The 12134-nt window shown below is 36.7% G+C and overlaps 2 protein-coding genes across 2 annotated transcripts; both read left to right on the plus strand.

The window, feature by feature from the left end:
• The first annotated feature begins 922 nt into the window (after positions 1-922).
• LOC113848115 (protein RADIALIS-like 3) lies at positions 923-1818 on the plus strand. The gene is made up of 2 exons (XM_027477502.1): positions 923-1194; positions 1722-1818. Exons 1-2 carry the CDS (start codon positions 923-925, stop codon positions 1744-1746), a joined length of 297 nt encoding a protein of 98 aa, XP_027333303.1. The 3' UTR covers positions 1747-1818.
• A 5225-nt stretch (positions 1819-7043) lies between these two features.
• LOC113874155 lies at positions 7044-7884 on the plus strand. Its single transcript, XM_027512377.1, has 2 exons — positions 7044-7326; positions 7442-7884. The coding sequence occupies exons 1-2, from the start codon at positions 7044-7046 to the stop codon at positions 7882-7884; spliced, it is 726 nt and encodes a 241-aa protein (XP_027368178.1).
• Positions 7885-12134: the final 4250 nt, after the last annotated feature.

Genomic DNA, 12134 nt, shown 5'->3' on the forward strand with positions numbered 1-12134 from the left:
ATGTTTTTAAAGATATACTTAAGGTGTGCTTGGATTTATCTTTAAATAATCATCCGTTTATATTAATTTCAACTTCTACGTTGAATTTAGATTTGTAAAATTCAACATAAATCCAAATACACACTTAGAATCAATTTCTCCTTACACATATTCAATGTAAAATTTGTAGGTAAAATAAATTTGGCTACACATCTTAATATCTTTAATAATTTAAAATTAATTTTACTAAATTTCAAAATAAAAGTCTTTAAACTGAAAAGCCAATAACTCAAATCAATTTAGTGTCTAAAGGCGATGGTAACTATATATTGGTACAAGTTAGAACTTGATAATCCCAACATAAAGGTTTGGATTTCCCTTGAGAAGCTCCAAACTCCTAAGCCATGGCGTGGATAGAAGTTACAAGAGATACAAGCTTAAATCCAAACGCACAAGGGTTAGTTTAGTGGCGATGTCAATTTTAGGGACATTCTTCTTTGAATTCTTTATAGTCATATGCATGTGAAAAGGAATTAGAAGAATGAGTGAAATTTACAGAATGCATTAATAACTTTCTCGGTTTAATGAAAGTCGGTGAGAGTCATTAGTTTACTTATATTTCTTAGATTATTTTTCCTTAAATATGCAATAATATTTCTTAGAGTAAAAGCAATAAACTAATTTGCAAACTCGTGTAAATTACATGAAAAGTTCTCAGGATTTTTTACAATTTGTACCACTGTTATGCCGGGAAAGCAACAGCTAGCATGAGCAACAAGTACACAACCTACAACTCACACACACATACATTCTTCCACTAGTATATAAAGGGCAGTAGCAATGAGAGTCTCCTCATACGCACACATAACTCAGCCATATTAATATTGAGTTTTTATTACCATTATTGTCTTTTGATTATTACACACAAAATAGAATTGCCTAAATGGCCTCAAGCTCAGCTTGGACAACAAAGCAGAACAAGAAGTTTGAGAATGCTTTGGCCATCTATGACAAGGACACCCCAGATCGGTGGCAGAACTTGGCCAGGGCCGTTGGAGGGAAAACAGTGGAAGAAGTTAAGAGGCATTATGACATGCTTGTGGAGGATTTGAAGCAGATTGAAGAAGGACACGTGCCCTTGCCCAATTACAGAAATGCTGCTGCAACTGTAGGAGGCAGCATCAAAGGTTACGGTTTCATGGATGAAGAACAAAGGTCACTACTCAAACAAATCCTTATAAAATCAGTACTTCTTGTCCACTCATTAACGTTTTCTTTTTATTACATTCTTATTTATCCACTAAAATTTATTAAAAATTATAAACTATGAGTACATCTACTAAATTAGGAACAAGTACCCACGTAAATTTATGATTTTTAATTAATAATAAAGAGTGTATTTGAAAGAGTATTTCCTAACAACCTCTTGCTAGTTGCTCAATTAGACCCTTGTGGTTTGTCAATGATGTTTGGTTACTCTGTTTATTTTACTCACACGACCCTTTCACATCTCATTAGGCACTGTAAACTTATTTAGTGTATATTTCATTTTATTTTTTAAAAATTAAATGTTTATTTTTTAGAAAGAAAACTTTCGAATGATATGTGATTCTTTCCTTTAAAAGCAACTGTTTTCAAATATATACTTACTCTATGCATTTTCTTTTTTCTAATTAACATGGAGAAATTTTCTTGGTTAATGTGAGTTGAGTACCTGATTGTGTGTATTCATCTTCATGCAGGATGAAGGTTCTAAGTCTCCAGTGAGGTATGGCAACAGCAGAGCCAAATTTGGGGGGAAAAAGAAAGGGATATGGTTTTAGAACATTACGAATCAAGTTAAGTGAAGATCACAAAAATGCATGCACCTAGCTTGGTTCTATAATAACAAAAATCAAGTGTCATTTGGTTTGCTTTTTTATTTTTCTATATATGTCAAGTGTCATTGCCGTGTCATCCTTATAAATGTAAAGCTCAAATCATCATAAGGACATCACAACCTTTTGATGGTAAAGCATATCAATTGACGAGCAGTTTCTGTCAAGTTATTTTTAATTTCTCTTTTGGATGAATATATAAATGATAGAAACTTAAGTTGCAATCTAAGAAAAGACCTTTGAACACCTTCCAATCTAAAACGAAGTGTGTGTGTGTGTGTGTGTGTGTGAGAGAGAGAGAGAGAGAGAGAGAGAGAACTAAAAAGATAAATTTAACAACGAACAAGAGAAAGTGGTTTATATAAAATGACAGTACATCTACACGCATGTGTCTAACTCAACCGACCGACCATAACTTGTATTCATCATTACTGTCCGGAAGGTTTGGAACCGCATGAAAAGGTTGACGAAATCAAATTACGCAACTTTTATAATGCGAATGGCGGATTGCAACAAAATACGCATTAGATTCTACAATATTACTAGTTTAATGAGCCGTAGATTTTTTTACATAGGGTTTTAACTTAACTCTAAATTTTTAGGCTCGAACAAAATCACCTAATAATAATAATAATTTATTTAAAAAAGAAATATTTATTAAATTTTTATATTTTTTATAAAAAAAAATTATTTATAGATATTTAAATTCAATTCTAAAGACCGAAGTTAATAAAATATTTTTATATATACAGATGAAAAAATTTATAAAATATAAATTATTAGTGTCATATACATTTGTTTATACAACACTAATAATAATAAAAATTTATTCAATAACTATGCAAGGTTGAAGGTTGATTAGTGAGACAATTTTTAAAACTTAAATTGACAATCATAACTTATAAAATCCCAAGGATTTTATATTAAAAAATAAAAATAAATAAAGCAATAGTGAATTAAAAAAAATAAAAGAAAAATTATATATTACATATGATGGAGTACCCAATAAAATAATAAACAGTAAAAGACTATTTAGTTTAGTATATGTGTGTGTCAAAAGGGAAAAATGACGTGATTTTCTTTTAGGAATAGAAGATGAATGGTTAATTTCTTTTTTCTATCTATATATTCTTATGAATTTTAAAATGTAAACGAAATATTCTCAAGTTTAAGTTTTTTAATAAATATTCTTAAAATATATTCATATTATGGTTTATTTTTGTTTTCATGATATAAGATAAATATCTTTTATTCTCACAACATCAACACCAATTGTATTGGAAGAAAAAATATTCTTTTATACTTAGAGTTAATAAAATGAGTCAATTTGATTACGTTGGCTCCAATATAGTATATACTTACTAAAATATAGGATTTAAGTAATTGAATATTATGATTAGAATCAATTTAAATTTTTTTAGCCTGATTTACTTAAGTACTTTAAAACATAAAACTTGATTTTATTTTTTTTATGGTTCAAGTCCTTCGTACCTCTTTGAAGCATTTTATTATTATTATTATTATTATTATTATTATTATTATTTAGGAGGCTGGGGAATAAGAATATATAGGGTTGGAAGACGGCAAATTCTACCATGAATCTTGAAAGTTTGGTGCATGCTCACTGAAGTTGAATTTATATTTTTATTCTTATACTAATATACACTTTCATGACGCCAGTTATAGAGACACACAAGGATATGTATCATACACAGGGCATTCGTATCTTTTTATCACCGCATCAGATTAATTACCAAAGATGCATTTGTGATAAAATTGTTCTTTCGATTTAGTTCAAAGTTTTGGATTCTCTTGCCCCTAAATTCTGTAAGAACATGGAAACATATGCATCACCTAATTTGACTGAATGATAGGTTGGGTGTAGTAGAAGAGAAGCACATTTGCTCATCTATGATGGAGGATGTTAGTGAAATTGTAAAATATTTGTTTAATCGATACCATTAATTAATATTCAATTAAAAAGCTAATGGCCCAGATGTAAGGAATATAAATACACATGCTAGATGCGTTAATGGTTTTAGAGAAAAGGAATAAAGTGAAATAAAAAAAAAAAAAAACTTTATTTACTACATTTCACAGTTTTTTTTTAATTCTTAGAAAAAGTAACAGCACAAGAGAGGTTGTTATTTTTGTATTTGATTTGATTTAAATTTGGGTTCAAAGTGCACTTTCTCGCGGTAGTTAATAGTTATAGCTTTCTTTTCATTCTGCAACTATCTGTGTCCGGCATCGTCTCCAGCAACAGCTTGCGATGAAAGCTTGCACATCTTCGGAGCTTGCTTTCAATCTAGGGTTCTGCTTCTATCATCCACGTCTCTATAAATTCATTTCGATTAATTTCTCAACATTATATTGGTGATTATTGTTTACTATTACTCATTCATTCTCCGTGTTTACTCGCAGTGTTTGCAGATTATATTGGTTTCGTCCTCTGTCCAACGCTGCAACATATCATCCGAAATTGGATAGGAATTCACAATAATGACTGGTACATATCTTACCATGAATTAAATTTTGGTATTCTTCTGAAAATTTATTTTCTAGTTTACCATTGTACGTTTTCTGCATATCATTATGCATACGCAAGAAACTCTCTTAAGATTTTTTTCTTTCTTAGGAAAAGTCAAAAAAAGATCAACAGTGTGTTATTATTAATTAAAACAGTCTTTGTTTGCTTAATGGTGATGTTTTGTCTTCTTGGACTGTAATTGACCAGTGTTTATTAATAACCTATAATATGTACAGTGTTCAAGCAACTTGATTCCATTCTCTGAATTACTGATGCCCAAACTTCCATGTTCGTGCTCGCTTTCCTCATAAATAAATGGCCTTACGGTGATAAGCCTAGTTTGTAACAGAAATTGTCAAGTTTCTTTTCTTCTGTGAGTCAAAGTTTTCTTGTGCTTACTCCCTCTACCTCATTTTAGATGTCATTTAACATAATGTATATATCTTTAAAAAAATTATTAATTTTATCAATTACTATTCTAAAATACGTTGATTTCACTAAAATATCTCTTTTAAAAGTGTTGAAATTATTACAATACTTAGTTGATAGGTACTCCTAGAGCAATATTAGAGTAATTATAATAATTAGTTGACAAAAATTATTCCTCATAAATAAGGATATTGTTGAAAAAAATAATTAATACTTTTTATATTTTAAAGTGATAAATAATTTGAGACAAATATAAAAAGTGGTAGTGGTGACTATGTTATATTCCTATCATTTATCAACTAAAATATAGCTTCTTCTCTGGTGTCTCCTCTTCTCCCTCCTTGAGTGGTTATCCAGTAAACTTCTAGCCACTTACTACATATTCATATATATTGGCTCCTTCTGCAATTTCAGATTATTCTGGAAGGCCTGCACAACGTATGACACGTTCTGATTACAAAGCTCAAAACTGGATTTATAAAAGGAGAATCAAATTGGGCGGAGGTATTAAGTGCTCCTCCTACCTGTTCTTTCTTGGGTAATTTTTGTTTTGCTCTGTCTGTGTTTTATCTTACCGTAAGTCCATAACTGATTCACCATCCAGTATCTGATATCAATACCTGACCACTGATAGAATTCATGCTTCATGACCATTACTTTCAACTATGCTAATAATTTGGCATCACGGTTCTCTACTTTTTCTGATAAATTGGTGATGTCAGAAATGGTTATAACTTTTGCTATTTAATATAAAGAAATATCCATTTTGATATAACATGATGTGAATGATCCTTTGCTGAGATAGCAGCTAATCTTTAATCTCATATACTTGTATTACCTACATGGCATTAAATGAGTCTAAGATGAGCTATGCACTCCATCTCGTTCCATTTTTGGAATAAATATTTGCAAGGGATTGACTACTATGAAAGGTCATTTGTAATGAAGCATGGAAAGATGGCATTGAGTGCTAATCATTTGCTAATGCTGGGAAAATTTGGAAGCTATGAGCTATCGTTTTTCAATTGTTGCTATAGATTGACATGCCATTTGCTGATGAAACTTGTACTGGACAGGGAACTGCTCAGTCCTATATATAAGGAAAAGAAATCGAGTACCTATTCGGTCTAGTTTGGCCGAATACCTTTTGTCAGGATTAAAAGGTAATTAATCCAATTAAGGGTAGTAATCAGAGCATTATCTACTTTAAGTAAAGGGTTAAAAATCAAGGCTGACTCAGCAGACCCATTAGCTTATAACAATGCCTATAAAAGGAAGGTAGGAAGTATAGGTAAAAGGTTGACATTTCATTATTAAATAGCATTTATTGCTCATAACCAAATCTTGACTTCAACATTTGAGTGCCTTTTGCAGGTACCCTCCCCACGTCAACGATAGACAGAAGGACGTCATTGTTCCAGAGCAAAGACCTGAAGACTAGAGTTTCCCTAGCAGGAACATTTTGGCGCCCACCGTGGGGCATGATTGCCTTACTTTTTCAACCAATATGGTATTGACAAGAAGCCAACAGGACGGACATGTTCAGCAGGGGGAACCTCTCGACAACAATAGGAAGATATCACACCTAACCAAACGACACTTGAGGTTCTGATAGAAGGAGGAACTGACGAGAGTCTCTTAGTTGTGTTAAGACAGCTCAAAACAGAGATGATGAAGATGGAAAAGGAAAGAAAAAAGATGCCTTGGAGCTCTCGGATATGAGAAAGGAAAATGCCCACTTAAGAGAAGAAATAAAAACACACATCCCTTCCCAAACTACACCTCTTGCCCAGGATTAGGGGGAGCCCTAGGCGTTATAGGAGAAACCAAGGATAATTCAATCTGAAACCAAAAATGACCAAGATGATGTAGTGAGCCGAAGCCCATTTGCTCACCATATTTTGGATGCTAAGTTACCCGACAACTGGAGGGGTCTGTCAATAGAAAAGTATGATGGCACATCTGACCCTGGGGAACATCTGGATGTTTTTACAACCCAGGTTGATCTGTATACAGAAAACGATTCCTTGTGGTGCAGGATTTTTCCCACTTCACTAAGAGGACCAGCTCTTACTTGGTTCACCCGACTCTCCTCCTCATCCATTGACTCCTTCGCAACCCTCACAAGATGGTTCAATTTGCAATTCGCTACAAGCCGACCTCACCCCTTGACATCCCTGGCACTTGTCAACATTCGTCAGGAAAAAAGAGAATCACTTCGAGCGTTCATGGAACGATTCGACAAAGTGACTCTTTCCATCCATAATCTGGAACTAGCTGTAGCCATGCACCACCTTACAACGGCTCTTAAGTCAGGTCTTTTCGTTAACAGCATCTGCAAAAAACCACCAGCTGACTTGGATGAATTAAGGAGCCCGGCTGCAAAGTATATACAGATGGAGGAATTAGCTGAGTACCGAAATCAAATTCGGATGGACCAAGGGGCCAATTCAAAAAATATAGATAAGAGAGAAACTTTCAAACCCCGGCAGGAAAATAAAGAAAGGAGGAGTGAGCCTGAGAGGCCGCCCAGGGGGCCTAAATATCCCTCCTACACCACACTAAACACTAACCGGTCTATGGTACTTGATCAGGCCTTAGCAACAGAAATCTTGAGTATGCTCAGGCGCGCTAACACCCCTCGCTCGGGCAGATAAGAGCAAATCTTATCGATATCATCGCAATAGGGGCCATACGACGGAGGAGTGCACGACCCTAAAAGATAAAATTGAAGATTTGATCAAGGACAGACACCTTAGAGGATTTGTTCAAACAAACCCCACTGGTCATACCGAAAGGGGGAGAGATCGATACCCCAAAGCCTCAAGAAGGTATAAGGATAAGCAGCCTGAGCAACAGTGGAGCCGGTCAAGAGAACCTCTTGTAAAACGATATAATGAGCGAGAAAAATATCCGAAGAGAGTTATTAACACCATAGCTGGTGGGTTTGCAGGTAGAGGACCCACTCATTCGGCTAGAAAGAGACATCTCAGGCAGGTCCGCTCTGTTAACAATGTTTTATTGGGCAGCAGAATCCCACCTATCACATTCACAGACGATGACTTTTAAGGAGTGGATCTGGTATAAGATGATCTCATAGTCATTAGTGTGGACATTCTTAATTGCACCGTCTGGAAAACACTAATTAATCAAGGGAGCTCGGCTGATATCCTACATTGGAATACGTTCAAGCAGTTAGGCATACCAGAAGAAGAACTCAGAGAATATCACGAACCATTGGTCGGTTTCTCTGGGGAGCGAGTAGAGACTCGTGGATGTATTGACCTATATATATCATTCGGGTCAGAACACGAGGGAAAATGAATCAAGGTTACCTACCTAGTAATACATGCAAACACCTTTTATAATATACTACTCGGTCGGCCATCCCTCAATAAATTGAAAGCTATAGTGTCCACTCCTCACTTGGCCATGAAGTTTCCATCCGAAAGGGGTCAAATCGTTACAGTTCATGCTAACCAGAAGACAGTCAGAGAATGCTACTTTGCAAGCTTGCGTCTTAAGCCTTTCCATGGATGCAACCGAGATGTCAATATCGTATCCCCTCGATCTGGAGAAGACTTAGATATTGAACTCGACCCTAGAGTGGATGAGGGATGTCAAGTTGAGCCCAACGAAAACAAGCAACCTTTTCAGCTTGGACCAAAGGCTGAACAGGTCACTTATCTGGGGGTCGGTTTATCTGCACAAGAGAGACAAGATCTTCAAAAAATTTTGCAGTGTAACACTGATTTGTTTGCCTGGTCGGCTTCTGACATGCCAGGTATCGACCCGACATTTCTCTGTCATCACCTATCAGTTTATAACGGGACCAAACCGATAGCACAAAAGAAGAGAAAGATTGGAAGCGATAGAGCAAAGGCGGTAAAAGAGGAAACTAACAAACTGCTACAAGCTGACTTTATCCGAGAAGTTAGATACTCTACTTGGCTGGCTAATGTCGTCATGGTTAAAAAAGCAAATGAAATATGGCGAATGTGTACAGATTTCACTGACCTCAACAAGGCATGCTCAAAGGATGCATATCCCCTTCCAAACATTGATACCCTAGTAGATGGTGCAGCCAATCATAGGATACTTAGTTTCTTGGACGCCTACTCTGGGTATAATCATATCAGAATGTACCCCTTAATGAAGAGAAGACGGCATTTATCACAGACTTGGCAAATTTTTGTTATCAAGTAATGCCCTTCGGCCTGAAGAATGCATGGGTGACATATTAGAGGTTGATGAATAAAATTTTTAAAAAACAAGTGGAGAAATGCATAGAGGTGTATGTAGATGACATGGTGGTTAAATCTACTTCCTTGGAACAACATCTCGCTCATTTAAAGGAGGTGTTTGGGGAAGCTATGCGGCATGGGATGCAGTTTAACCCAGAGAAGTGTACATTCGGGGTAGCTAGTGGCAAGTTCTTAGGGTTTATGTTATCCGAGAGAGGGATCCAAGCGAACCTTGACAAGTGTCAAGCCATCATCGAAATGAATAGTCCTCAGAATGTTAAGGAGGTCCAAAGACTCACCGGTCGTATTGTTGCCCTTGCCAGATTTTTGCCCATAATGGCAGACAGGTCTCGGCCTTTCATTGATCTACTTAAAAAATCTCAAAAGTTTGCTTGGACTGACGAATGCGAAGCGACCTTCATCCAATATAAAAATATGTTAGCGGCACCGCCTGTGTTAAAAAAAACCAAAGCCTGAAAAAGATATAATTATTTACTTGACCATGTTAGAAAATGCCATTAGGTCGGTCTTACTACAAGAAACACCTGAACCGGTCCCTATCTACTTCATCAGCCGAACACTCCAAGGCCCCGAATCACGCTATCAATCAATGGAAAAAGTGTTGTTGGCCCTAGTCTATACAGCTCGTAGGTTAAGACATTACTTTCAAAGCCATCGGGTGGTGGTACGTACAGATTGCCCAATGGCCAAAGTTTTGAAAAAACCAGAGTTGGCTGGTTGGTTGGTAACGTGGACAATTGAGCTATCTCAATTTGATATACATTTCGAAAACCGACGCCCCCTTAAAGCTCAAGTGCTTGCAGACTTTGTCAATGAGTTCACTGCCCAGAAACACACCAGCTTGAATATGTGGAACCTGCATGTTGATGGATCATCAAACCGACTGGGTAGTGGAGTAGGAATTATACTTTCAGGGCCGAACACTATAACTATTGAACAATCTATTCGGTTTGGATTCAAAGCCTCTAACAATCAAGCCGAGTATGAAGCTCTACTAGTCGGTCTCAGATTGGCAAAAGAAATTGGAGTAAAGCGCATCACTTGCTGGAGTGATTCAAAGATAGTGGCCGAACAGGTCAATAGAACATATCAGGTGAAGGATTCAGTTATGCTCCAATATTATCAAGAATTCAAAAATATAAAGGATGAATTTGACGAAGTACACGTTAGACATACACTGAGGACCATGAATGAACAAGCCGATTGGCTTGTTAGGCTTGCTAGTCAAAGGAAACCTGGGCAATTACAAAGTGTGATTCATCAGGAAATCCCTCAACCTAGCATTGCCAAATAGGAGTGCATGGACATAGAAAATATGTCTCAAAATTGGATGACCCCGATCATTCAATACCTCATCAGCAACAACTTACCAACGGATCTAACTTCGGCTAAGAAAATAAGAATGCATGCAGCTAAGTACCTCTTTCTCAGCAAAGAATTATACAGAAGAGAAATTTCAACACCTATGCTTAAATGTCTTGATGAAGATCAAGCCAGCTATGTCATGAGAGAAATTCATGAAGGTATTTGTGGTACCCATTCGGGTGGACGAACCATGGCGGCTAAGATACTTAGAGCCGGATACTTTTGGCCGACACTCGCCCAAGATTGCCAAACATTTGTGAAGAAGTGCATCCCATGTCAACAACACGGTCCTTATTTACACCAACATGCCGACACCCTTCATCCCATCAGTTCTCCTTGGCCCTTTGCCATTTGGGGAATGGACCTTCTCAGTCCTTTCCCCTTTACGAAAGAACAGTGTAAATTCCTAATTATCACTGTGGATTACTTCACCAAGTGGATTGAAGCCAAACCACTCGCCACCATTACGGCCAATAATGTTCAGAAGTTCATGTGGAAAAACATTATTATACAATTCGGTCTTCCTCATGCCTTAATTACGGATAATGGGTTGCAGTTCACGGATCACCGGTTTAATGAATTTCTGGAAGGGCTCCACATCAAACATAGGGTCACAACCGTTGAACATCCCCTGACTAATGGTCAGGCCGAGGCTGCCAACAAAGTCATCTTACATGAACTCAAAAGAAAATTGGGTTCGGCAAAAGTGAATGGACAGAAAAGTTGTCCGAGATCTTATGGGCTTATCGGTGTACACCACAAACGACTACAAAGGAGACCCCCTTTCGGCTTACATATGGTACTGATGCCATGGTGTCAGTCGAGACTGGAGAACCATCATTTTGCAGCCAAAACTTCGAGAAATTGGCCAATGACAAATCCCTAGCCGTCAACCTGAATTTACTGGATGAGATACGCAGACAAGCGGCAATAGTGACCGAGGCTAGTAAAATGATAATGGCAAAAAAGTTCAACTCTAAAATAAATCCAAGACAATTTTATGTGGATGACTTAGTATGGCGAGTAATCGGGGAAGCACAACGGGACCGACGGGAAGGCAAGTTGGTTGCAAATTGGGAAGGACCCTTTCGAGTAACAGCATGCCTGGATAATGGGTCATACAAGCTGGAGACACTTGAAGGAAAGCTAATACCAAGGACTTGGAACGTCACGCATTTAAAACATTACTTCAGTTAAACACTTGTAATATGTAATCGGTGCACTCTTTTCTTTGCCCAGATTTTATCCTCTTAAAAGAAAGTGAAAAGGGGTTTTCTTGAGAAGGTTTTTAACGAGGCACACGCTATCAATAAAATCTCTTATAAATCTATTCGATTATTTTGGATTCTAATATAATAACTAATTCTCTCCTGAGTACCCCTACTCGGTCAAGGACGAATCATTTATTAAAATTTCCTCCCAAGTATTTCTACTTGGCCAAGGTTGAATTAACTAATTCCCTCTCGAGTACCCCTAGTCAGTCAAGGACGAATCACTTATTAAAATTTCCTCCCAAGTATTTCTACTTGGCCAAGGTTAAATTAAATAATTCCCTCTCGAGTACCCCTACTCGGTCAAGAATGAATCACTTATTAAAATTTCCTCCCAAGTATTTCTACTTGGTAATTCCCTCCCGAGTACTCTTACTCGGTCAAAGACGAATCACTTATTAAAATTTCCTCCCAAGTA

The sequence above is a fragment of the Abrus precatorius genome, unplaced genomic scaffold (assembly GCF_003935025.1).
Source record: "Abrus precatorius isolate BTA unplaced genomic scaffold, Abrus_2018 Scaffold8, whole genome shotgun sequence".
Classification (NCBI taxonomy): Eukaryota; Viridiplantae; Streptophyta; class Magnoliopsida; order Fabales; family Fabaceae; genus Abrus; species Abrus precatorius.

Bases quoted from the DNA above. Each gene is read 5' to 3' on its own strand.
- LOC113848115 (XM_027477502.1), top strand. From the start codon at position 923: ATGGCCTCAAGCTCAGCTTGGACAACAAAGCAGAACAAGAAGTTTGAG. The intron at 1,195-1,721 runs GTCACTACTCAA...ATCTTCATGCAG, and splicing joins TTCATGGATGAAGAACAAAG to GATGAAGGTTCTAAGTCTCC.
- LOC113874155 (XM_027512377.1), top strand. From the start codon at position 7,044: ATGGAACGATTCGACAAAGTGACTCTTTCCATCCATAATCTGGAACTA. The intron at 7,327-7,441 runs GTGAGCCTGAGA...GAGTATGCTCAG, and splicing joins GGAAAATAAAGAAAGGAGGA to GCGCGCTAACACCCCTCGCT.